The 26,145-nt window shown below is 45.2% G+C and overlaps 3 protein-coding genes across 5 annotated transcripts in view; 1 reads left to right on the top strand and 2 right to left on the bottom strand.

The window, feature by feature from the left end:
* Positions 1-4,347: 4,347 nt before the first annotated feature.
* Positions 4,348-26,145, bottom strand: part of LOC310705097 (uncharacterized protein) — a 53,033-nt gene continuing 31,235 nt past the window's right edge. Inside the window, exons 1-6 of one of the 2 annotated variants that reach the window (XM_083499517.1) lie at positions 12,063-12,158; positions 10,446-10,938; positions 10,168-10,249; positions 9,803-9,885; positions 8,731-8,857; positions 4,348-6,442 (exon numbers count right to left, since the gene is read on the bottom strand). In XM_083499517.1, coding sequence (XP_083355643.1) covers positions 4,764-6,442; positions 8,731-8,857; positions 9,803-9,885; positions 10,168-10,249; positions 10,446-10,847 — 2,373 coding nt within the window. In that variant the 5' untranslated portion in view covers positions 10,848-10,938; positions 12,063-12,158 and the 3' untranslated portion in view covers positions 4,348-4,763. Of the gene's footprint in view, positions 6,443-8,730; positions 9,700-9,802; positions 9,886-10,167; positions 10,250-10,445; positions 10,939-12,062; positions 12,159-26,145 lie in introns of those variants that run through there. The other variant, XM_083499518.1, reaches the window with a different exon arrangement.
* Positions 12,490-26,145, top strand: part of LOC310705360 (uncharacterized protein) — a 75,812-nt gene continuing 62,156 nt past the window's right edge. The window contains exons 1-2 of one of the 2 annotated variants that reach the window (XM_083500049.1): positions 12,490-12,609; positions 13,600-13,716. In XM_083500049.1, the coding sequence (XP_083356175.1) occupies positions 12,541-12,609; positions 13,600-13,716 (186 nt within the window). In that variant the 5' untranslated portion in view covers positions 12,490-12,540. Of the gene's footprint in view, positions 12,610-13,127; positions 13,498-13,599; positions 13,717-26,145 lie in introns of those variants that run through there. The other variant, XR_014525212.1, reaches the window with a different exon arrangement.
* Positions 16,950-26,145, bottom strand: part of LOC310705081 (uncharacterized protein) — a 68,181-nt gene continuing 58,985 nt past the window's right edge. Inside the window, exons 7-8 of the mRNA XM_083499455.1 lie at positions 21,538-24,683; positions 16,950-17,100 (exon numbers count right to left, since the gene is read on the bottom strand). The gene's annotated coding sequence lies outside the window, so the exon portion shown is untranslated. The remainder of the gene's footprint in view (positions 17,101-21,537; positions 24,684-26,145) is intronic.

The following is a 26,145-nucleotide window of genomic DNA, read 5'->3' as shown; positions in this document are numbered from 1 at the left end:
TCTGCCTTGACTTCTTGAATTTCTTTTTTCAAATCTACAAATTCTTGTTTAAGCTCCTGTAGGCTCTGCTGGGTTCCTCTTCCATCTGTTTGATTTCAGTCAACATTTGCATCACCGACTCTTCAAAAGTTAGTGCTTTAGAGCCTCTTCTGTCTTTGGGCTTGCTTTTCTCAGGCTTACCTACACCATTAGCCATAACTATTCCACAGTTTCAAGGTCCGCTCACCCACACTCAGTCCACAGGTTTTTAGTACACAGACAGCAACAGGGAGCTCAGCAGCTCCCCCTTTCAAAGTCTTATTCTTTTTACTCTTCTTATTCCTATTGAAAAGCATCCAAAATTGATTTGAACTATTGTAAACAATTCCAGGAGGGTAAAAGATACACTGTACAATGTTTCAGCGAGTTTAGACAACTGCAGTTACTTTGTAATCCCCAAAGAGGAAAACAAAAGTTGAAAGTATCCTCTCCCTTTGTGACGTAATAATGGAGTCTAGCCTTTCCTCACTGGGAGGTCCGCTTCCAGAAAGCAAGAATCTATTCTCTGTCAAATCTATCTCATTCAGGGTCCCAATTCAGTAAAATTCTCCCCCCTCCCCCCTGCAGAAAGAGGGGCTTGGAATATTTCCTTGAAAGTTTTTAGCAAGTTTTTTAAAGTTACCGCTTCGGTCAGCGGTAACTGCTTTCACTTTCTCTTCAGCGGAAAGGGATCGACCTCTGTGTTTAAATCCCTTCCAGTCCAATTTAATGTCCAAATGCAAACCCTTTTTACTCACAGTTTTCCAATCTTAATTTAGTCCGAGAAATTGGTCGCTCACGATCACCGTGCTTTGGAGCTTCGCGCAATGAAGGAAGCGAGTCGATTCCACAGTACTGTCTCCAATCCCGCTCGCTCTCAGAGCTCTTACTAGCGCTTACTGGGGAGCAGGGGAGTTGCTAAGGGTACCCGCCGGAACACCAGGTTCTTAGAATACTCAATCTGAGGTATTTTTCGGGGTTCCACAACGCTCTCACGTTCACCCCAATCTTCAAACAGCTCCCGTCCACCATAAATCAGGCGGCCAACCGGAAGTTCTCCTCAAATATTTTATTGGGGGGGGCAAAGACCCCCAAGCCTTTAATAATTGGCACCTATTCCTTACAGCCACAGGTCTCAGGAATGTTACAACATAAAAACAAAACAAAAAAACACACAAAAAAACCACATATTAAAAGGGCAGTAGATGTCATTCAGGTAAAGGCCTGGTTATAAAGATGCGGATTTGCCAGGATCCAAAGCTGTATAATGGTTTTTCTGACCTTTGTATGGATTCTTTTATGGGAAGTGAGACTGTATTTCTGTTTGAAGTTCTTTCCACATTCCACACACTAATAGGGTTTCTCCCCTGTATGAATTCTTTGATGGGAAGTGAGAGAGGAGCTATCAGTGAAGCTCTTTCCACATTCCACACACTGATAGGGTTTCTCCCCTTTGTGAATTCTCTTATGGTAAGTGAGATAGGAGCTCTTACTGAAGCTCTTTCCACATTCTACACACTGATAGGGTTTTCCCCCGTATGAATTCTTTGATGGTAAGTGGGATAGGAGCTATCAGTGAAGCCGCCCACGCCACAGAATTATGGCTGTTGGCACCGGACTTGTCCTGGAATGACTCCGCCCTTCAGGACCAGTATCTCGAGGGGCTTTCAGATGAGATACTGGACCAGCTGGCCATGATGGATCGCCCTGCCACGCTGGACACCCTCATTCAACGGAGCCTGCAGATAGACGATCGGTTGGAGGACCGTCGCCAGGCTCAGGGCCTCCAGCACTCCCGGCTCCCGTCCTTCCCAGCAGTTCCACGGCCACAGCCAAGTCACTGGAGGAGCCAATGCAGCTTGGGGCAGTGCGGCCTCGCCTCTCTCCCTTGGAGAAGACTCGGAGTCTGGAGGGGAACCTGTGTCTCTACTGCGGCGGGAGTGGACACTATGCCCAATCTTGTCCTGAGAAAACGCCAGCCACAGGGAAATGGCCAACCCCAGTAGCCGATGGCCCAGGCTACCTGGGGTCCCAAACATCGCATGATGGGCCCTCACTGGTGGAATTGCAACACCTCATAGTTCTGGTGTGTCTATATCCCCCTGGTGGGCCCTGGATTCTCACCCACGCTCTGGTAGATTCAGGGGCAACCCGCTCCTATATGGACTCTGCCTTCGCCGCCCATCATCAGGTGCCACTCCAGGACAAGCCAGAACCGGTACAGGTGGAGGCAATTGACGGACGGCTCCTGCGCTCAAGGGCCGTTACTCAGGAGACTCAGCCCTTGGTCCTGTGTCACCAGCAGCACCAGGAGGTGCGCACCTTGGACATTGCCACCATGCCCTGGTTTCCCTTGGTGCTCGGGATGGACTGGCTGGAGTCTCACAATCTTCAGATCGACTGGGTCAATCAGACTGTGCGCTTCCCAGACCCGTGTCCCCATGCTCGGTCTGAGATGCTAGTGGCCGCCCCCACGGGGGAAGCTGCGTCAACGCTCCCCGCTGTTTACCAGGACTACCAAGAAGTGTTTGAGGAACATGGGGCAGACCAGCTGCCGCCTTATTAGTCTTTTGACTGCGGCATAGACCTCCAGCCTGGAGTGACCCTGCCTGTGAGCTGCCTGTACTGTCTTATGGAGCCAGAGTGCTAAGCCTTGCAGGACTTCCGTCGCAAGAACCTGGAGTGCAGGTTCATTCGGCCCTCTACCACGCCCACCGCCGCTCCAGTACTCTTCGTTAAGAAGTGTGGGGAGCTTTGTCCCTGCCATGATTACCGGGCCCTAGATAAGATTACCATCCCAGACCGGTATCCCTTGCCCCTTATTGCGGAGTTGCTGGAGCGGGTGCAAGGGGCGCAGATGTTCACCAAGCTGCACCTTCGGGGAGCCTACAATTTGATTAGGATCCGAGCCGGGGATAAGTGGAAGACAGCATTTGTGACACGGTATGGGCAGTTCGAATACCTGGTAATGCCTTTCGGGTTGTGCAATGCGCCTGCCGTGTTCCAACGGTACATCAACCACGTGTTCCAGGTCTTGCTAGACAAGTACGTGGTGGTGTTCTGATTTACTCTCACGACCCAACTTGCCACGAGGGTCATGCCCGGTCCATGTTGCAGCGCTTGCGAGAGCAATGCCTGTATGCTAAGCTCAGCAAGTGAAAGTTCCACCAGGGGTCAGTGGACTTCCTCGGTCCCCAACTCTCCCCCGATGGGGTGCAGATGGATCCTGGGAAGGTGGCAGCAGTTCAGGAGTGGGCGGCACCCCGGAAGCGCAAGGACCTACAGCGGTTCCTGGGGTTTGCCAACTATTACTGGACCTTCATTGTGGACTATGCTCACCGCGCCACCCCACTGACCCGACTGCTGTGCCCCAAGACACCATTCTCCTGGGGCAAGGAGGCAGAGGTGGCATTTCAGGGGTTGAAAGCCTGTCTCCAGAGGGCACTGCTTTTACAGCATCCTAATACCTCTTGTCCCTTCGTGGTGGAGACCGACGCCTCCAGTACGGCTCTCGGTGTCGTCTTGTCCCAGCAGCACGGTCCTGATGCGCTGCTGTTACTCTGCGCCTACTATTCCTGCCAGCTTCTTCTGGCAGAGTGTAACTATACCGTGTGGGAGCGGGAACTACTGGCCATCAAGGTGGCCTTTGAGGTCTGGGGCAATCATCTTGAGGCGGCAAGACACCTGGTGGATGTGAGAACCGACCACCGGAACCTGGAGTACCTCCAGACTGGGTCGACCACTTGGCATTGGAGGAATTCGCTTACAACGTGATGAACGCCTCCACCGAGCAGACCCTGTTTCAGGCCATGTACGGTTACCATCCGCGTTTGTTCCCGGACGTGCTGCCAGCATCTGCTGACAGATTGGTTCCAGGAGCTCCAGTCTCAGCACCAACTATTGATGGAGCAACTGCACAACGCCAAGGATGCGTACAAGGCCCAGGCCGACCGCCGCCACCAAGTGGGACCGGAACTCCACATCGGCGAGCCATGGGGCTATATAAATTCTAATTGGACTCCGTTGGAATTGGGCAATTGTATCCAGGCTGCAATTAGCTTTTTGGTCCCTTAGGAACAACTGAGCAACTTCCCTAGAGTGGAAGACCACAGCCTATTATAATAAAAATCCCATAGAAAGGCCAAGGCAAAGACATCTCTCTCAAGAAATGCCCAAACCTGTGCCACTACAAGGTGACATGGTCAATATGAAAGCCCTACAGGGATTCACCAGGGATTGTTGCTGCTGTGATATGATGGAGGTGTGAAACCAGACGAGAGCTAGCTTTGACACCTGGGAACACACAAAAAAGGCAGAAACAAAACAAACTGCATTTTTCACTCATTATTTGACCTTCTCGCTAAGTGTAAAGCATAGACCACTATTGAGAATGTTTCTCCCAAACTGCAAGTATGCCACAAGTAATTTAGTACAAAATGCAACATGTTATTTTTTATGTGATATCCTATGTCCAGCTATGTGCACTGCTACACTTGCAAATAGCCTTAAGAGGCCTGGCATGCAAGTCTCTTAAGATTTACACGAAGGCATATAAATGTACCAAGCAAACACATATATTTTATGGGGGGGCAAAGACCCCTAGGAATTTAAGAGTGGCTGTATTCCCTACACCCACAAGTCTCAGAATGCTTAGAACATAAAAACACAAAACATCATGTGTTAAAATAGTATTAGATGTCAATAAGAAAAAGGCCTGGTTAAAAAGGTGCGGATTTGCCTGGCTCCTAAAGCTGTATAATGGTTTTTCCGACCTTTGTATGGATTCTTCGGTGGGAAGTGAGTTTAGAGCTAACAGTGAAGCTCTTTCCACATTCCACATACCGATAAGGTTTCTCCCCTGTATGAATTCTTTGATGGGAAGTGAGAGAGGAGCTATATGTGAAGCTCTTTCCACATTCCACACACTGATAGGGTTTCTCCCCTGTATGAATCCTTTGATGGGAAGTGAGAGAGGAGCTATCAGTGAAGCTCTTTCCACATTCCACACACTGATAGGGTTTCTCTCCTGTATGAATTCTTCGATGGGAAGTAAGATGGGAGCTCTGACTGAAGCTCTTTCCACATTCCACACACTGATAGGGTTTCTCCCCTGTATGAATTCTTTGATGAGAAGTGAGAGAGGAGCTATGAGTGAAGCTCTTTCCACATTCTACGCACGGATAGGGTTTCTCCCCTGTATGAATTCTTTGATGGGAAGTGAGATGGGAGCTATGAGTGAAGCTCTTTCCACATTCCACACACTGATAGGGTTTCTCCCCTGTATGAATTATTTGATGGGAAGTGAGATGGGAGCTCCGACTGAAGCTCTTTCCACATTCCACACACTGATAGGGTTTCTCTCCTGTATGAATTCTTCGATGGGAAGTGAGATGGGAGCTCTGACTGAAGTTCTTTCCACATTCCACACACTGATAGGGTTTCTCCCCTTTATGAATTCTTTGATGAGAAGTGAGGTGGAAGCTCCGACTGAAGTTCTTTCCACATTCCACACACTGATAGGGTTTCTCCCCTGTATGAATTCTTTGATGGGAAGTGAGAGTGGAGCTATCAGTGAAGCTCTTTCCACATTCCATACAGTGATAGGGTTTCTCCCCTGTATGAATTCTTTGATGGGAAGTGAGATTGGAGCTACGAGTGAAGCTCTTTCCACATTCTACGCACGGGTAGGGTTTCTCCCCTGTATGAATTCTTTGATGGGAAGTGACATTGGAGCTATTACTGAAGCTCTTTCCACATTCCACACACTGATAGGGTTTCTCCCCTGTATGAATTCTTTGGTGGGAAGTGAGATCAGAGTTCTGACTGAAGCTCTTTCCACATTCCATACACTGGTAGTGTTTCTCCCCTGTATGAATTCTTTGATGGGAAGTGAGAGAGCAGCTATGAGTGAAGCTCTTTCCACATTCTACGCACGGACAGGGTTTCTCCCCTGTATGAATTCTCTGATGCTTAGTGAGATGGGAGCTCTGAGTGAAGCTCTTTCCACATTCCACACACTGATAGGGTTTCTCCCCTGTATGAATTCTCTGATGCTTAGTGAGATGGGAGCTCTGAGTGAAGCTCTTTCCACATTCCATACACTGATAGGGTTTCTCCCCTGTATGAATTCTTTGATGGGAAGTGACATGGGAGCTATGAGTGAAGCTCTTTCCACATTCCATACACTGATAGGGTTTCTCTCCTGTATGAATTCTTTGATGGGAAGTGAGAGAGGAGCTATGAGTGAAGCTCTTACCACACCCCATGCATTGATAGAGTTTCTTTTCAATGAGATTTTGTTGATGGGAAGTGGAATTGGAGCTCTGACTGCAGCTTTCTACATACTCCAAATTTTTGTGTGGCTTCTCCTCTCTGGGGGTTTTTTCATTGTCAGCTTTGCTCTCAATTTCCAATTCATCACAATCTGCAGTGGAGACAAAAAGGGATTAGAGCCTCAGGAACAAATGGAGAAGAACTGAAGGGAGTTGGGTGTGTGTTCATTACCTGTGTTGTTTCTTTAATATGAGATTCGGATGAGTTGTTGAATGTTGCTTTGTTTATATAAAGCAGTGGTCAAAATTGTGAAAGACTTTTGGAAAAAAGTGTATTTCAGAGTTTTGATGGCTTATAACACCACTTCATTTGGAGTAATGTCATAAAATTATATATCAATGGAAAGATAATTCGATCAAAAATGCAATCAAGAATGCAATCCAACAAAGTTTGTTCAATTACCCGTATTCTATCAAACGTTATAGCCAAATAACCAGAAAAAGGAAGCACAACTTGCTTTGGTTGACTTTTGTCAGTGTGTTATGTGATTGCTATCAAGTTGGTTGGTTTTTTGTGTTCTTTCATTTAGTGAGGGTGTAAGACATAATAAAATTATAGAAATGGCACAAGGAGTTGAGTGGTCCCCAGAAAGTGATGTAAGATTGTACTATTAAGTGAGCAAGGCTACAGTTATGAAGAAATTAGAAGAGAGATTGGAGAAAACTTAACCGAAGTTGGCCTTTCTATATTTTTGAAGAGGTATAAGGAGACTCAGTCACTACAAAAGTGACGATGGACGAGTGGAGAGACTGTGCCTACATGACAGAAGAAAATCATCTGGGTGTATACAAGATGACATGGCGCAATGTAATGGGAAGTTGAATGCAAGGACTGGTCTAAATTAGAATTCTAAGAAAAAGCCATTGTTATCTCTCAAGCAAAGGTTGAAAAGATGAAACCCATGTTAACTGGACAGTGGAACAATGGGGCGGTGTTATTTGGAGCGATGAGACCCAAATCTCCTTGCTTGGTAGTGATGGCATGAAATACCCGAGAAGAATCAGATAACATTTACATCCTACTTGCATTACACCGACCGTGAAACACCCAGACAGTGTGATGATCTGGGGTTGCACGGCAGCAAAAGGTGTGGGCGGAATTTGCGTCATTAATGGGAATATAAATGTGGAAAAATGCATAAACGAAATATATGAGCCCAAACTGAAGTGTTCCGCAGGTGATCATTTCCCAGATACCGAAGCATTTTTATATTTTCAACAGGATTCAGCTCTATGTCATGTTGCTGCTGTGTGCCAAAGGAGCATTATCATTCAAGATAATCCTATTCCACTGCTGGAATGGCCTGGGAATAGCCCACACTTTAACCCAATCAGAAATCTATGGAGCCGACTAAAGAAACTTGTTAGTCAGAAGCAACCCATCTATAGAGCCCAATAAACAGAGGCAATAATTCAGTCTTGGTTTCACATTCTTACAACTGCAGAACTAAAAACTTGGTTCACTTCATGGGAAGGCGTTGTGAGGCCGTAATTAAAGCGAAAGGTTACCAATGGTTACCAAAGGTTTCACGTTTTTTCTCTATGACTGCTGTTCTAATAAATACTCCTTTATAAAAGTCATCGCATTACATTCTTCATTAAATTATCTTTCCATTGCTATATAATTTTATGGTATTAGTCCACACAAATAGTAGTGTTATGAGCCATCAAACCTCAGAAATATACTTTTCACAAAAGGTTTCCACAATTTCGGCCACTAGGAGAAGTTGTTCATTTTAAGTTAATGTTCTTTTATATGGAATCAGATTATTATTATTATTTATGTTTCATGTTTATATGTGTGTTGGAAGCTGCCCAGAGTGGCTGGGGCAACCCAGACAGATGGGCAGGGTATAAATATAAATTATTATTATTACTACAGTGATACCTTGATTTAAGAATAGTCCTGTTCCAGAAAGTTTGTCAACCGAGGTACCACTGTATCATCATCATCATCATCATCACTGCTACTTCTACCTGAAATTCAATAAGTCTAGCTCTTCTCTGGGATGAATTTTGTTTGGCCCAGTCATGGCATCCCCTCCATCTCCAATGTCAGTCGTCTCTTTGGTCAACCCAAGATTGACAGCAGCAAAAACAAAAGCAGAAAACCTGAAGCTACTTATCTTTCCTAAGAATTCTGAAGCTGACATTTAAGATGGACTCAGAGGTTCAGACCAGCCCAATCGTGGTAGAAAAAGGAATAATTTGAGGAAGATTGTTCAAAGAAAAAACTGTAAGTTACTCTTTCTTGTGGGGGTGTTAGGTTCCCAGGTGTTGTAGGGGTCATTATTGAGCTCTGTGAAAATATATGAGGTTGGTCCATAGAGGTATTTTTTGAATTTCCAGGCAGATATGACGATCCCACAGGGAGCCTTACCAAGAGAGGCCACAATCCCACAATTCTCCTCCATGACGTCCTTATGCAGAGCTCTCTGGTCAGGATCCAGCAACGCCCACTCCTCGTCTGTGAAACGAACAGCAACATCTTCAAAGCACACTGGACCCTAAAAGAAAAAGGGAAATGTCCTCCTCTGAGACAGCAGAAATATGATCTGCTACACAATGCTCTGTGGTTTCCTTCCTGTAAATTGCGGTGTTGTTTCAATAGGATTGCTTTGCTGCACATTTTATTTATGGATGCTTATTTTATTCTGCATTTTAATTATGGGTGTTCATCTTTGTGCAAATAGGTGGTACTCCACCTTGTGTTTTCCAAGTCATTCTGCCTAGGCTAGCATTCCAGTTTCCCCAATCGAAGGATCCACATTCTCTTCTCCTCGTGAGCTGTTCTGGGGAGTTCCCTCCCAATGTCCTAGAGCCAAATTCCAGGGGTCCATAGGGGCATGGAGAGGGGGAGGAATGGGAGGCAGGCCCCATATTGCAGCCAATGGGGCTGGTTAGGTGAATCAAGGCCACTATTTGTTCTCATTTGTACACTGCTTAAAAAACAATTTTAGCATTCAGTGATCAATCTAGAAATAAAATAAGCCTATTTTGGATGGCCATCTGTCTTGGATGATCTAGCAGAGATTCCTGCATTGCAGGGGGTCTCCTGGCTCTGAGAGACAAGCAGGGAGGGGGGCTTCTGGAAAAAGGAGAGGGAGCCACCGGTGGCTCTTCCTTATCCTGACTCACATCAGCCTCTCGACCTTCCTCTCCCACTCGCCTCCTTCCTCTTCTGCCTCTGATTCTGCACTGCATTCTGCCACAGAGTCTCCCAGCTCACTAAGCTCTGTTTCCCCTTCAGCTTCTGACACCTCCTCTTCCCAGGCTTCTCTCTCTTCTCCCTCTGACCGCTCATCCTTCTTCTACCTCCACTTCTTGGGCTCTGAGCCATCTTCCCTTCCTGGTTCCCCGGCTGCTTCCTCCCACCATTCCTCTGTGCCCAACCAGTCCATGACATTGCTCCATCCCTTGGCCTCTGTCCCCACAAGGCAGCTTCCCCTGACCTGATCTGGTTCCACAGTTGCTGCTTCCCTTCTGCCCCCATGAAAAGACGGATCAGGAAGTCTTGCCAGCATCATTCTGTCACCTGCAAGAGAAAAAAGGTGATCAGGACGCCAGGAGTGCCTGCTTCTCTCACAGGTGAAACAGGGCATCTCTTACTACAGAGGGGCCTTTGAGAAAGACTTACCTGCTGAGAGTATTTGGACGTTTGTGCCCATTTTATATGTTTGTTGTGCAGAAATACATCTCCCCTCCTCTGGACCCTTATTCCCAACCATCTATCCCCAAAACAAGATGAAAAAACCCTCAGATGAGTTGGAAAACCAACAGAATGAGACCAATGGAGAAAAACCACCTTCCTCCTTACCCAGTGGCCTCTCTCTGGTGTCCAACGGAGGCCTCTTTGCCTCACAGGAATCCAGGTCCATTTCTGCAAAGAGATCCTTTCCCTGAAAAAAAACACAATGATTCAAACCAGAGAATGGTGAGAAATACTAGAAAGAGAATGACAAAGACTTGAATGGTGTGAGATCTCATTCCATGGATGCTTTCTCAGAAAAAGGATGGGCCATCAGCAGACCATTATGGATGTTCTCTGTCCTGTTTGGAGCCCCTTGGGAGTATCCAGAGGAAAGTCTCTCTCACCTGCTTTCTCTCCTCTGCCTGACTCAGGAGGAAACCTTCGGCCAGGGCCACCGCCTGGGAACTGGTCTCCGCTCTGCAGTCCCTCACCCAGCTCTCCATCTCCAGGGGAAGGACAGCCAAGAACTGCTCCAAGATCACCAGGTCCAGCATCTCAGCTTTCGTGTGCCTTTCTGGCTTCAGCCACTGATGGTCAAGGTGGTAGAGTCGGCTGCAAACCTCTCGGGGTCCTTTGGCCTCCTGGCAGCAGAACTGCCTCAACCGCTGGCTCTGCACCTCTGAGCGGAGGGTGTCCACCTCACCATGGATCTTCTGCACAGAGTTTTCCCAGAATCCCTCACTGCTCCCAGTTTGGCTGGCATGGCCTCTTCCTGCTTCAGGGCCAGCCAAGTCTTGCTCATCCATCTGTGCTCTCAGGAAGCCTCTGAGAGATCGGAAGGAACCCTTTGGTCTTCTGCCAAGTTCTGCCTGTCTAAATGAGAAGCTCTAGCAAATCCTACAAAGCAAATACATTGTTCTGTTACAGAATTTGCAGGACAGGAGGGGAAATGGTTCCCTGAGCAAGCATGACTGCACCACATCCCAGACCATGAGCTATCTTTTTGAAAGAGAAGAAACAAGTCTCTAGCCTTCTAGCAATGCAAAATTTGGAGGCAACTGAAGGGATTTCTGAGAGATTAATCAACCTGGTTTCTCCATCCTTCCGGTCAATTGATGACATCGGGACCTACTGACAAACGAGTCGTTTCTATCTTGTGAAAAATGGATGCTTGGTTCTAGTGGGGGTCCTCAGGAGTTGCCCCACACACCTACACCCACTCCGCTGCTTCTGTCTCCTTTTCTTGCACTTGGACTCTCTGCCACTCTCAGAATAGACTTCTGGGGCGGGGTCCCTTTTTCTTTGCTCTGAGGGCCAGGTATGTATCTGGCCAGCCCCCTGAGGGCCAAGTGGGCAGGGCCAAAGACATCTCCCTTGAAATTTAGGAGGGTAATTTTTTATTCTTATATTATTATTATTATTATTATTATTATTATTATTATCATCACACACAGCCACTGATGCCAAGGTCCCAGGAGGCTCAGTGAGTAGGAGCGCCGATTTCCAGGTGTTTTTCCAGCAATAATCCCTTTGGGGCAGAGAGGATGTGGTCCTGGGATGCCATGCTCTGGGTGCGAGGGGATGGCTGCCGTGGCCTCCCCAATGCAGTGGCCAGACTATGGACTGGGATCCCTCTCTTTGTTCCTGGCCTTTCTCTCCCACCTTTCCTTCCTTCCTTCCTCCACGTGGGGTTTTCTTTTTTGGGGGGGAGGGGCTAGTCCACCTCCTCGTCCAGCTTTGGAAAAGCATTTGCACATGTTTCCTCTGTTGTGCAATGAGGCTGAGCGATGTCACACAGAGTTAAATTCCCAGGGACTCCTTTGTTTAAAGAAGGGAGATATTTTCTGAAGGGGGGGGCGGAGGGCCAAGTGAGTTTGGGATCCTCTGATCTCCAGGAAGGAGAGCGTGGCAGACCTGGCCACTCCCGGATCAGGCCCCCCAGGCACCCTCCCCTGCTGCAGCCCTGGGGACCCCCCCCCTGTCCCCACTGCACCCTCGGGGGAGAGAGAGAGGAGACTCACCAGATCCCAGGAGGGGACAGCGAGGCAGCCCTTGCAGGAGAGACCCCAAAGCAAGGAAAGGACTGGGGAGGGAGGGGCCTTGGCTCTGGAGGACCTGGCCCCCTCTTGCTTCCTGGCCTCTCTAGGAAGGCAGCTCGGTTCCCTTTAACCCTTGCCAAGCCGAGTCCCTCCAGCTCAGCCCTCTCTCAGATTTTTATTATTTCTTATGGATTAAGGGGGCAGCTGCCCCCCTGGCTCCGCCCATGCCCAGATATCCTTTTGGGGGTGAGGCTCTTGGCTGGACTCTGAGCATCTCCCTCCCTTGGCCAGAAACCAGAGGAAGAGCTTGCAGGGAAAAGGGCTTTGCAGGAGGCAAGGAAGCTCCTCCTAGAATTCAGGAGTGGAGAGATAGGAGGGGATCCCAGGCTGAAAGCGTTTTGCTGCCCGCTCAGTCAGTCCCCGTGACGTAAACGCCACAGGCGTGGTGGCGGCTCTACCAATGGAAGGCCAGGGGGTTTCGCCAGGGGATGGGGAAGTGTTGTCTTTTGGCTTGAAGAGCGAAGTTGAGGTTGGCGGAGGAAGGGAGACTTGGATCTATTTGGTTTCGTTACGTAGACTTTTACTTTAAATGTGTGAGAAGGAAGTATAGTCCTATTTCTGTGTGTGGCACAGCGGTCTTTCCACTCATGAAGAAGAAGAGTTTGGATTGCCTTTCACTCCCTTTTAAGGAGTCTCAAAGTGGCTAACATTCTCCTTTCCCTTCCTCCCCCACAACAAACACTCTGTGAGGTGAGTGGGGCTGAGAGACTTCACAGAAGTGTGACTGGCCCAAGGTCACCCAGCAGCTGCATGTGGAGGAGCGGGGAAGCAAACCCGGTTCCCCAGATTACGAGACTATCGCTCTGAACCACTACACCACACTGGCTCTCATGTGGTTTACATGCTCTGAAAGCTGGGATCTGTTTTGATATTTACATTTTTAAAAGGTGGAGTGGAACCGGATATTGACCATCTTGTTAGCCTGGGGCAGGGGTCAGCAACCTTTTTCAACCGTGAGGCGGTCCACCGTTCCTCGGACCATTTGGGGGGGGGGATGAACGAATTCCTATGCCCCACAAATAACCCAGAGAGGCATTTTAAATAAAAGGACACATTCTACTCATGTAAAAACACGCTGATTCCCGAATTGTCCGCAGGCCAGATTGAGAAGACGATTGGGCCGCATCCGGCCCCCAGGCCTTAGTTTGCCTACCCCTGGCCTGGGGAGCCACATTCTGGTTGAAGGAGGCCAGGATTAGCTCCCAAGGCCTGGGGTGTCCCTCCTCCCCTGCAGTAGGATTTGGAATCCAGGAGAAAACTCTTGGAATAGCCTTGCCAGGTGCTCAGGGAGGGACTCACCTGTCCCCATGTCCTTCTCTTTGCAGATGTGCTGCGGTTGCACATCCCTCCCCCAGGGGTGAGTATTGGAGAGAACCAGAGCAGGGACTCAGACCTGCCCTCCTTGCCCCCCCACTATGCTCTCTCGGAGTTGGAGAAGGGACTGGCTTTTGCCTTTCAGCTGCTGGAGGAAGATCAGCTGTACCTGCCGGAGGTGATCCAGAACTGCCAGGCAGCTCAGCTCAGGGGGCTCCGAACTCTGAAGTGCTCCAAGCAGGAGGCGGCCAAAGCCATCCTGGTGAGTGATGGGAGGTGTGGGGGACCCCCATGGGGAAGTGGGGAGGGAGGGGCTTTGGGGAAGGGGTTGTCCGTCTGCTGGAGAGGAGTTTTAAAGGGGGTTTCTTAATGAAGAAAACCTTACAGCTGCAGATTGCTGACACCTGTAACTAAAATCAATGCTTCGCCTGTCTATAGCATCTTACATTGTAACAGTTGTTGTTCACTGCAGAAACCACTATGTTATAAGTTCTATTATCTGGATACTTCATATATGGTATGTACTTTTATAGCACAATTGTTTATATAATTTTAAATTGTTAAATGATCTTTTTTTATTTTTTTATTTTCAATGCAAAATCATAACAAAAATTACAAACATTGAATCCAAAACAATACTATACAAACAAGAAAGAAAAACAGAACATACAAAAAAGAGGGACCAAAACAAAAAAACCAAACAAAAAAACACACATCTACAAATAAAACCATATCATCATTCTATTCTAGTCATTACATACATATACACATATTGACTTCCTTCCTTTGTTCTAAGACCTCAAAATTTTTACTCTTACTGTATTGTGTCTAATGTATATTACTTCCATCTTTGTACTTTTTAACACCATTTTTCTCTTTCTTTAACCCTGTAAGGCATCATTCTTTACATACCAATATGCTTACTCTAGAGCAATGTTTTTTCATATACTCTTCCCCATTCGTTTAATAATTTCTGGTCCTATTTTCCCCTTATGAATGCTATGAGTCTTGCCATATATATACTCACAAAACTTAATTTGCCATTCTTTCATTGATGGAATTTTTCTCCCTTTCCAATTTTTTGCTATAAACATCCTGGCAGCTGTCATTGCATAAAGGAATAATTTTCTTTGATTGTCGGGAATATCGTTTGTGATTATACCTAAAAGGAATGCCTTTGGTTTTTTACTGAAATATATTTTAAACATCTTTTTGATTTCTTCATAAATTTTATTCCAGAATTGTTTAATAGGTTGGCATTCCCACCACATGTGAAACATTGTTCCTATTTCTTTTTTGCATCTCCAACAGGTATTTGATTTTAATTTGTAAATTTTGGCCAATTTTACTGGCGTTAAGTACCATTGGTACACCATTTTCATGAAATTTTCTCTGATTGTATAGCATGCCATAAATTTAATATCACATTTCCATAATTTCTCCCATTGGTCCAGCCAAATTGTGTATCCTATACCGCATGCCCATTTAGTCATAACTTCTTTTACTTCTTCATCCTTTAACTCCCATTCTAATAATAAATTATACATATTGGATATATTCTTTTTTTGAGTTTTGGAATAATCCTTTTTGTAATTTTGATTCTTCTTTTTCAAATCCTATTGCTTTATCCTGATTGAGGATTTGGGCAATTTGGTGATATTGTAACCATGTGGTGCAGTATTGGGTCAACTCTTCGTATGGTCTTAGTTTTAGTTGGCCCTGTTCCTCCTTTAGGAGCTGCTGATATGTCACCACTCTTCCTATCGTATTTTTCTTTTTAACTGATATTACTTCTGATGATGAAACCCACCATGGGATTTTTGGTTCTAACAACCTTCTATGTCTCACCCAGACCTTATATAATGAATTTCTAATTACATGACTTAGAAATTCTTTATGCACCGCCACTTTGTTGTAAATTAGATAGGCATGCCAACTGTATCTGTTGTTCCATCCCTCCAAGTCTAAAATGTCATTATTATCTAACTTAATCCAGTCTCTGACCCAACTAAAGCATGCCACATCGTAACATATTCTCAGGTCTGGGAGTCCAAAGCCACCCTGCTCTTTTATGTCGGTTAATAATTTGTGTTTGATCCGTGGCTTTTTGCCTTGCCATATAAACTTTGTTAGGTCCATTTTCCATTTTTTTTAAACAATCATCTTTACGTATTATGGGAATCATTTGAAAAAGGAACAGGAATTTTGGTAAGATATTCATTTTAATAGCCGAAATTCTACCCCAGAGTGTTAAATTCAATCTTGTCCAAATTTCCATTTCTCTTTTTATGTCTTCCCAATTTTTTAAATAATTATCTTCAAACAAATTTATACTTTTCATTGTTATTTGGATTCCTAAATATTTCACTTTTTTAAAATTTGTAATCCAAATTTTTCTACCAGTTCCTTTTTCTCTTGGTCTCCCATGTTTTATACAATTAGATTCATTTTTTCTTTATTCAAAGCAAAACCTGAAACCTTTCCAAAGTTTTCAATTTTTTCTAGAGCCTTTCCTATGCTATCCTTTGGGTTTTCCACCATTAACACTAAATCATCTGCAAATGCCCTTATTTTATATATTTTCTCCCCTAGGGATATTACATTTATTTATTGATCTAGTCTGATTTCTTGATTTAGTATTTCCAAAACCAAAATGAATAATAATGGTGAAAGTGGGCACCCTTGTCTGGTGCCCTTCTGTATTTTAAAATAATCAGTCATGTCATTATTTATTATAATATTTGCTTCTTCTTGTTCATAGATTGCTCTTGCAATTTGGTCTCCCATGTCCATCTGGTCTAATAATACTTTTAGAAATTTCCATGAAACTTTGTCAAACGCCTTTTCCGCATCCACAAATACAAAGGCTACCTTCTTACTCGGTTTCATGTCTTAATACTCGATCATATCAATCACTGTTCTTATATTATCACTCATTTTTCTGCGCGGCAAGAATCCTGCCTGCTCTTTGTTTATACAATCCTGCAAAACTTTAATCGTGTTGCCAATATTTGTGCATAAATCTTGTAATCATTATTTAGTAATGATATTGGTCTATAATTGGTTATGAAGTCTTTATTTCGTCCTTGTTTCAGGATTACTACTATGTGAGCCTGCTTCCAGGTACTGGGAATCTTCCTGTCTTCTAGTATTCTATTTAAAAGTATCTTTGTCAGGGAACTGCCATCAGTACCGGAGGGAGAAAGCAACATCCAGAGGGATTCCAGAGAGCGTCCCGGGATTGGGAGAGGCAGCCCATCTTCTGGGATAGAGAATCAGCGTAGCACCAGTGGAGAAGGGGGGCAGATGGGGGAAGCAGCGACACGGTCCCATGACCCCTTGCCGGGGACCAGCGGGGAGAGTAGAGGTCCTCCGCTGCCTACGCCCTCCTTGCGCAGAAGGCTTTCGCGCAGAGAGAGTAGGAGGAGACTAGGCGTCAAAGAGCTTCTTTGCTGGAAGCCGCCCAGAGTGGCTGGGGAAGTGTAAGAATGGAAGTCTTTCCAAAGATATAGACTGACAGGGAGGGGGCTGACAAAGGGGGGAAAGTTGAATTGCAAACACATTCTCTCACCTCTTAAACCTCAAGACTCTGTGCCCCAGGATTGAAAAGATATGCAAAAGATCACGATTGCCTCAAGATAGGCAACTGATTCCATTCTTAAGGAAATCAGCCCTGAGTGCTCACTGGAAGGACAGATCGTGAAGCTGAGGCTTCAATACTTTGGCCACCTCATGAGAAGACAAGACTCCCTGGAAAAGACCCTGATGTTGGGAAAGATGGAAGGCACAAGGAGAAGGGAATGACAGAGGATAAGATGGTTGGACAGTGTTCTCGCAGCTACCAGCATAAGTCTGACCAAACTGCGGGAGGCAGTGGAAGACAGGAGTGCCTGGCGTGCTCTGGTCCAGGGGGTCACAAAGAGTCGGACACGACTAAACAACTACAACAGGCAACTGATATTTAATTAGTATGTTGTGTGTTGTGTGATATTATGTAGGAATGCTAACATGTGTCTGACAGTATGTTATTTCCACAAAGGGGTGACCCATTTTTTGTGTATAATTGTTTTTATGTTCAGTGTATAGTGTCTTATTATTGCCTACACCCCAATAGAGGATTCTCATGCATTTTAAGCTTTCTAATAGATCAGGCTATTGAGAAGTCCAGTATTTAGATTAGATCAATTTAGGACCACATTTCCTTGTTCCACCTGGCACTCTGCAGTGTGCCAATCTTCTCTACCCATTTTTAAATGGTTTTAAATTCACTTCACCAAGAAAAAGCTTCAGGATCCATTAAACAGCAGATACCATATTTTTCGGCCCATAGGGCGCACAAGCCCATAGGGCGCACCTAGTTTTTTTGGGGGGAAATAAAGAAAAAAATTATTCCCCCCTCCAGGCGCAGGGCTGGGGTGGGGGAAGCCCGAGCTTTCCCCGACCCCAGCCCCCAGAAAAGGCAGCTCTCCGCAAGCCGTGGGAGAGCTTCATGCAGCCCCCAGGCTTCGGGGTGCAGGCAGCTCTCCACAAACGCTGGGTGAGAGCTGCACAGAGAGCTGCGCAAAGCTTCCTGAAGCCTGGAGAGCGAGAGGGGTCGGTGCGCACCGACCCCTCTCGCTCTCCAGGCTTCAGCGAAAGCCTGTATTCGCCCCATAGGACGCACACACATTTCCCCTTCATTTTTGGAGGGGAAAAAGTGCATCCTATAGGGCGAAAAATATGGTACATGAAAGTCCTAAAGCCATTTTGACTCTTTCACTTTTTCAGTCACCTCAAATATTTCTCTACAAGGTCGAAGGAAATTCAGAAACCCCCCTGTTGTCTATATGCTCACGAATCCTGCCTTAAGGGCACATTTAAGGTGTCTCAAAGCGGCTCACATTCTCCTTTCCCTTCCTCCCCCACAACAAACACCCTGTGAGGTGAGTGAGGCTGAGAGACTTCAAAGAAGTGTGACTGGCCCAAGGTCACCCAGCAGCTGCATGTGGAGGAGAGGAGACGCGAACCCGGTTCCCCAGATTATGAGACTACCGCTCTTAACTACTACACCACACTGGCTCTCGAGAGGCCTGACATGCAAGTCTCTTAAGATTTACACGAAGGCATCCATTTACAACAAACTAGGTTATTATTTGTGGGGCAACAATTTTTTAGAAAAATTTATAGCCCTAAAGGGGGAAATGGTTAAAATATTTTTTTAGGATATATTATATAAATGTTCCTCAATGTACCAAGCAAATACATATATAAATATATAAACCACATGTCCAAAACCCACAGGAAAAGCCCTAAAGCCATTTTGACTCTTTCACTCACCTCAAATATTTCTCTACAAGGTCGAAGGAAATGCAGAAACCTCCCCATTGTCTTTGTCCTGACAAATCCTGCCTTAAGGGCACATTTAAGGTGTGAATAGAGTGGGCCTGTGACCTGGCTCAGGAATGAAGTATTATCATTACAAAAGAATGGCCAGGCTCCCCAGGTAATCCAGTCAAGTGACCATTAACAGGTAACCTGGCAGACAAGGTAAAAACGCACTCAGATTTCTGTTGTAGATTGCCTTTTCTGGGGGGTGGCCTTGGGCGACACCCCTTCTGTGATGTATCTATGATGTATCTGGGGGTGGTCGTGGACAGGCAATTAAAAATGTCTATATAAGGGCTTGCATGCAGGGCTCGGGGTCCTCCTCCTCCTCTCCTGTGTGTGGGGGAGAACCCTGTTGCAACAGTTAGTAAAGAACAGGCTTAATAGCTGCTTTGCTTCTCAATATTCTCTGGTTCGTCTCTGCTATTTTCTCCTACCGAGAGAGAACCTACAAAAGGCCTCTATATGGGCTCTTAGGTACCCCATAAGCAAAAAGGAGGAGGTTTTTTTACTTAGCTCACATGCAATCATGTGTGGTGTCTTAGCAATTCACTCCTCCCATTGCTGATTATGTGGCTAGTATGTCACATGCCCCTGTTTACTTTCCTAGGCTTGGAAAGTGTAAGAATGGAAGTCAGTCTTATCTCTTCCGCTCTGCTGTGCTTTTGCACTGTTCTTTGTCTCCCTGTCTGTTGCTGAAGAAGAGAGAGGACGCCATTATGATCCGTTTGGTGTCGTCTGCAAATGTGAAGAGCATCCCCTCAGTTCCTTCATGTCATTTATCAAGACGTTGAACAACAATGGGCCCAGGACAGAACCCTGCAGCACCCCTCTTGTCACTTTCCCCAGGATGAGGAGGAACCATGAAGGAGTCCTCTTTGGGTTCGGCCTGTCAAATCCACCTAACAGTTACCTCATTCAGTCTCATTTTACCACCTTCCTCACATAAATCTCACAGAGGACTTACTGAAATAGAGATGCACTATTTCCACAGCAGTTCCCTGATCAACAAAGTTTGTAACTCCATCAAAAAAAGAAAAGAATAAAAATGGAGAGATTTCTCTGGCTTGATTTGTTTGTGAGAAAGCCATGCTTTCATCCTGTATGTTTATATTGTAAAATCTTCAGAAGAAGTGCAAATAAATTTTAAAAAGAATAAATGAGGATGTTGACAAGCTGGAACATGTGGAAAGGCAATTTATGTATTTTTTTAATTTGGAAACCACCCGACCCAGTGGTGCCATATTGAATAAAATATTGGTGGGGGGCCAGTTAAGGCCCGCCTTGCACAATCAATCACATGATGCATGCATGCCATTTGAATGGAAATGCCTATAATCGCAGTGACTTTTTAAAAAAGTAATATTTTGGGCCCATATTTCAATTTCCCAGCAGCTCCCCTTGCCCCGGAGAACACTTCTGGCATTCCATCTCCTATACCTGTGGCATTGTTCAGCAGTGGGGAAAGTGACCTCTTTACACCAGATGTCCATTTGGTATGGCCCTTTCCAGGTTTTTTTCTGCCACTTGTGTTTGTCTTTCATTTGTTGTCCTCTGTGTGTTGCCAGTAGACGCCACAATTCTGTGGGTACTCTAGGTCAGTGTTTTTCAACCTTTTTTGGGCAAAGGCACACTTGTTTCATGAAAAAAATCACGAGGCACACCACCATTAGAAAATGTTTAAAAAATTAACTCTGTGCCTATATTGACTATATATAAAGTAATTCTCTTGAATAGGAATCAAATAAACACAAAGAAAGTATTTTATAATTACTTTATTATGAAATAGTAAGTAAACAGAAATATGAAAAATTCTAAAATACTTTATTTTTAAATCTTTCGAATTTTTCAATTTTTCCCACGGCACACCAGGCAACATCTCGCGGCACACTAGTGTGCCGCGGAACAGTGGTTGAAAAACACTGCTCTAGGTGGTGCAGAAAGCACCTAGAAGCTCCCTAGAGGTAGAAGTGCCGATCAAACTTCAGCTTTGCGATCAATTAACCAGCAGAGGGTGTCACAGGGCCAGCCTACTTTCCCTTTAAAGGAAAGTTGGGTCTCCAGCTGTTTTTGGACTACAACTCCCATCATCCCTAGCTAGCAGGACCAATGGGGAGGTATGATGGGAACTATAGTCCGGGAGCTCTTGGGGACCCAAGTTTGGGAAATCCTGCTTTAAAGCAACTTTTGCGTTTGGCCCGCAAAAATGGGACCTGTCCACGTTTGTATTTTCTTGTATTTTGTTTTTCTAATGACCTTTGTGCATTTATTTTTTAATTTTTTAAGAGGGCAAATTGAAAGAGAAATTGTATGGCAAGTTGTGGAATAATAAAAGGTTGCATTAAAAAAAACCAAAAAAAAAAAAACCTGGGGGGTGGCCTCCTCAAATATTTTTTTTTCAAAATTTTTTTATTGCTTTTCCAAATTTCTAAGAAGAAATGACATTACACAACACAACACAACACAGAACAAATGAAAACACATTAGAATACAAAAGAAAAACATAGAGACAATTATTACTTTCAAAACACAATTTACCTTACATTGTTAACTGACTCGCTCGAGTCTCCCCTAATTTCATTGTATCAGCTTGTAACAGTTCTCCAAAATCATATTTCTAATAAAATTATCACAGTCTCTCACCTTTTAAGCCTCAAGACTATGTGCCCCAGGACTGAAAAGATATGTAAAAGATCACAATTGCCTCAAGATATGCAACTGATATTAAATTAGTATGTGGTGTATTGTGTGATATTATGCTGGAATGCTAACATGTGTCTGACAGTCTGTTATTTCCACAAAGGGGGGGACCCCAATTTTTGTGTATAATTGCATTTATGCTCAATGTATAGTGTCTTATTGCCTACACCCCAATGGAGGATTCTCATGCATTTTAAACTTTTAAATAGATCAGCCTCTTGTGTAGTCCAGTATTTAGATTAGATCAATTTAAGTGGTTAAAATGAATGTTCTGCCAAAAATGCTATTCCTCTTTCAATCAGTCCCAGTAATTGTGAAAGATGAATGTATCAAAAAATGGCAGAAAGAAATTTCCAAGTTTATCGGGGGGGGGGAGTTCAAGGATATAACACAAGATACTTACAGATATAAAAGACAAAGGTGGTTTTGCCCTCCCAGACCTTTCATTATATTATGAAGTTGCATGCTTGGTATGGATTAGGGACTGGGTGAAGTTGGAAAAGCAAGAAGCATTAGAATTGGAAGGACATGACAATAGATTTGGCCAGAACGCATATTTATGGCATGGGAAAGGGAAGGTACATAAAAGTTTTTATAACCATATAATTAGGAAATCACTAATGAGCATATGGGAGAGATACAGTGATACCCCAGGTTAAGTACTTAATTCATTCCAGAGGTCCGTTCTTAACCTGAAACTGTTCTTAACCTGAAGCACCACTTTAGCCAATGGGGCCTCTTGCTGCTGCTGCGCTGCTGGAGACCGATTTCTGTTCTTATCCTGAAGCAAAGTTCTTAACCTGAAGCACTATTTCTGGGTTAGTGGAGTGTGTAACCTGAAGCGTATGTAACCCGAGGTACCACTGTATAAAGATATGTTAGAACAGAAGACCCCTTAGTGGCTTTCAACACATGAAGTTTTACTGCTCAAAACGCTTGGAAAGAAAGGAAAGTGGCTTACATATGCTGACTTTTTAAAGGATCAAGAAGGAAAATGGAAACGAAGAGATTACAAGGAAATAAAAGACCACTTTCAGAGTTGGTTACGCTATCGGCAACAACATGAAATATAAAAACAAGACAATAAGAAATGATTTCGCTACACGACATCTAGATTTCAAAAGGAAGTCATAGAAGGGAAAGGGAAGTTGCTGCAAGGTGCATATAGTATTCTGCTAGAATGGGAAACAAAAGATGAAGAGGTGAAATCAGTCATGATTAAACGGGCACAAGATATAGATCATAATATAATGTTGGAAGATTAGGAAAGATTGTGGAAAACTGATTTAAAATTTAAAGACTGCTCTTTGCTGAAAAAAAATTACATGAAAATGATGTATACATGGTATATATCACCAGTGCAGATAGGAAGAATGTATAAAACCAGCTCAAATATATGTTGGAAATGTAAGGAAAATGTGGTGGGATTGTAATAAAATTAAAAATTAAAAAATTCAGGGAAATGATATACAATGAGTTGAAGAAAATGTTCCAATTAACTTTTGTAAAAAAGCCTGAAGCATTATTGTTAGGGATTGTAGGGAAAAGAAGAAGAAGAAATGCACCTTGGGCTTCTTGCCGTGCAGCAGAAAATAGGGGGTGTCCCCTACTACAGAACTGTAAGAAAGCTTCAGAGTGAAGGACGCAGATTTCCACGCTTCCACCCAAAACTGCTGGGGCAACCCTGTGTCAAAGAGCATGGCTTTGGTTGCCTCCTGCAGCATTCTCTACCTGCATTCTGCAACTCCATTCTCCTGAGGAGAATTTGCTACAGTCAACCTGTGGTGTATGCCTTTCTGGCAGAAGAAGTACTGCAACGCAGACCTGGTGAACTCTCCACCGCGATCTGATTGAAAGCCCTTGACCCGCAGTAAGAACAGTAGTTCTCACTGCCGTTATCCAGTCTTTCACCAAAGCAGCAGCCTCTCCCTTGTGCTTCAGAGAGAAAATGCACCCACCCATTTCTGGAATAATCATCCACCAGAGATAGCACAAATTTGGCCCCACCCAGACCGGCACCTGGCATAGGGCCCCAAAGGTCTGCATGGACTAGCTCAAAAGGTTTTGTGGTTACCCTGTCAGACCTAGGATAAGAGCACGCCTGAACCTTGGCTTTCTTGAAGGCACCCTTCATTCCAGGTATTTGTCACATGCCTTCATCTTGCACCCCTCAGTGCACCCTGGGACCTTCTTCACGTATCCCCAGTTGACATGTGACATTCTCCGGTGCCAAATGCCACGATGGCACCCATCATGAATAGGAACGTTACCACACTGTGCTTGTGCATCCTCAGTGGGACCTTTACCTGCAATAGGCGTTTCTAGCACAAACAGCCTGTCTTTGTATTCAACACTGACCAGTTGTTGCCCACCTCTGGAAATGGAACACACATTATTTTCAAAACACACTTTGAACCCATCATGGACAAGAGAGGAAACAGAAAGCAAACAGCAATGCATCTCTGGAATGACATAGGCCTCAATCTCTGCCTATAAGAAAGAACAATAAACAGACCCAGAAATAGTTAGTTAATACTTGGAACCATCTGCAAGAGTTACACTTCTTCCAGTTTTCACAGCCTTGCAGTTCCACAAAAAAACACTAGATGGCAATGGCATGAGGTGGTGACGCCCCACTGTCAATCACCCAGCTCAGCCTGTGGCCCTGGTCGCAGTTTTTCACTGTTGCAGCAGCCAAATGATGCTGTGACGACATGTCTCTGCCAGTTCCCTTGGGACCTTTGCGAGGCTTCCCGCGCTTGGCAGCTCCTGTTATCTGGTTGCCACAGAAAACAGCCTTGGAGACATCCTGTGGCTCCACTGGACAATTCCGAACCAGGTGGAATAAAGAGCCGCACCGGAAACGTTGGGAAGAAAAAGCTTTCAGTTTCTTCACTTCTCCCTTCTCCCCCACTCTTGGGTGCAGCACAGCCTGGGCCTGCTCGGCCTCCAGCTTTCTGCCTGTAATATTTTGAGCCCGTAGTTTAATTTCCCAGCCACTCCCCTTGCCCTGGAGAACACTTCTAGCATTCCATCTCCTCTACCTGAGGCATTGTTCAGCAGTGTAGAAAGCACCTAGAAGCTCCCTAGAGGTTGACGTGCCGATCAAACTTCAGTTTTGTGCTCTATAAATTTCAATTAGCAGTACTGGGGGTGGTTCAGATGCTGGGGCAGTGCTTTTGGTGAGCAGAGGGTGTCACAGGGCCAGCCTACTTTCCTTTTAAAGCAAGCTTGGGTCTCCAGCTGTTTTTGGACTACAACTCCCATCATCCCCAGCTAGCAGGACCAATAGGGAGGGATGATGGGAACTGTAGTCCAGGAACTGCTGGGGACCCAGGTTTGGGAAACCTTGCTTTAAAGCAACTTTTGCATTTTCTCTGTACTGCTGAATGACAGGAATAAAGACATGTAAATAGGACTCCTGTCTGTCTTTCTTCCCCTCCCTGGGGGAGTGCAGGGAGGGAGAGAAGGAGGAGGGTGTGTTCTCCTCATGTCTGAGGAGAATCGCCGATTTATGACCTTGCCTGCCAGAGACGCAGATGGGAAGGTCAACAAGGATCCCAGCCGAATGCCTGGGAGTGAGGCCAGTTACCTCTGACTGCGGCTGGAATCCTGACAACTGGTAGCAGCACCGGTGGTTATGATTCATCGTGAATCTGCATGAGGTTGATGGATCGTTCATCCTCTGCACCAAGGAAAAGGCAAGCGTCTGCGTGAAGCCAGAAGCTCAACAGACGGCTGGTGGAAAGAGGAGGTGTTTTTCCGAGCAACGGAGCCAAAGGTATGCTGCATTTCGGGCTAAAAGTGTGAACGCAGATTGATTTATTCTCTGGTTCACGGGAGCTGCGTTTGGGAAAAACAACAGCTCCGGTAGAAGAGGCCTGCAGCTTGGAGGCTCAGCCTGCATTCCAGGAATTCTTGTGGTTGAGATAAGCTTTCCTGTATGAACAGTTGCTAAGCAACGCCTGTCAGAGACATGGAAATTTACTGACTGTGCAGATGGCTCTGAGAGAGAGCCTGGGAAGAGAAAGTTTGTTTTGGCTATGTTCGCTGCTGTGCAAGGACTGAAAAACTGCTTGCATTTTGCCTGCCTGGAAAGGCAGTAAACATCCCAGCAAAGGCTATTGGAGTTTTAGCAAGGCTGGAAAGTGAGAAAGAGCCTTGGCTTCAAGATGGATGCCAAGAAGGGGGGAGGCCTGCCTTGCCCACCTCCCCTAAATAATGACAATTATTCATCTTGGTCTGTAAAGATGAAGGCCCTGCTGCAGAATCAGAGGCTTTTTGAGGTAATTGAAAACCCCATCCCTGCAGCACCAACCCGAGGTTGGGAATCACAGAATGTAAAGGCCAGGACTGCTATAATTCTGTGTGTCTCAGATGAGCAGCTCGTGCATATTCAGCATTTAGAATATGCAAAAGAGATTTGGGAAACGCTACGTAGAACACATCAGAGGGATGCTGGTTCTTCAGTGTTGCTGTATTTTGAGAAGTTGACAAATCTGAGACTTGCGCCTGATGGAGATGTCCAAGCGCACCTGACAGAGATGAAATTTCTGCGCCAACAGATGGAAGAATGCAATTTCCGTCTACAGGAGGAAGTGTTTTGCTTCATGATGATAAACAGCCT

Source organism: Podarcis liolepis (assembly GCF_965112155.1).
Source record: "Podarcis liolepis genome assembly, chromosome: 4".
In the NCBI taxonomy this organism is placed as follows: domain Eukaryota; kingdom Metazoa; phylum Chordata; class Lepidosauria; order Squamata; family Lacertidae; genus Podarcis; species Podarcis liolepis.
This window is presented reverse-complemented; position numbering and strand designations above follow the sequence as displayed.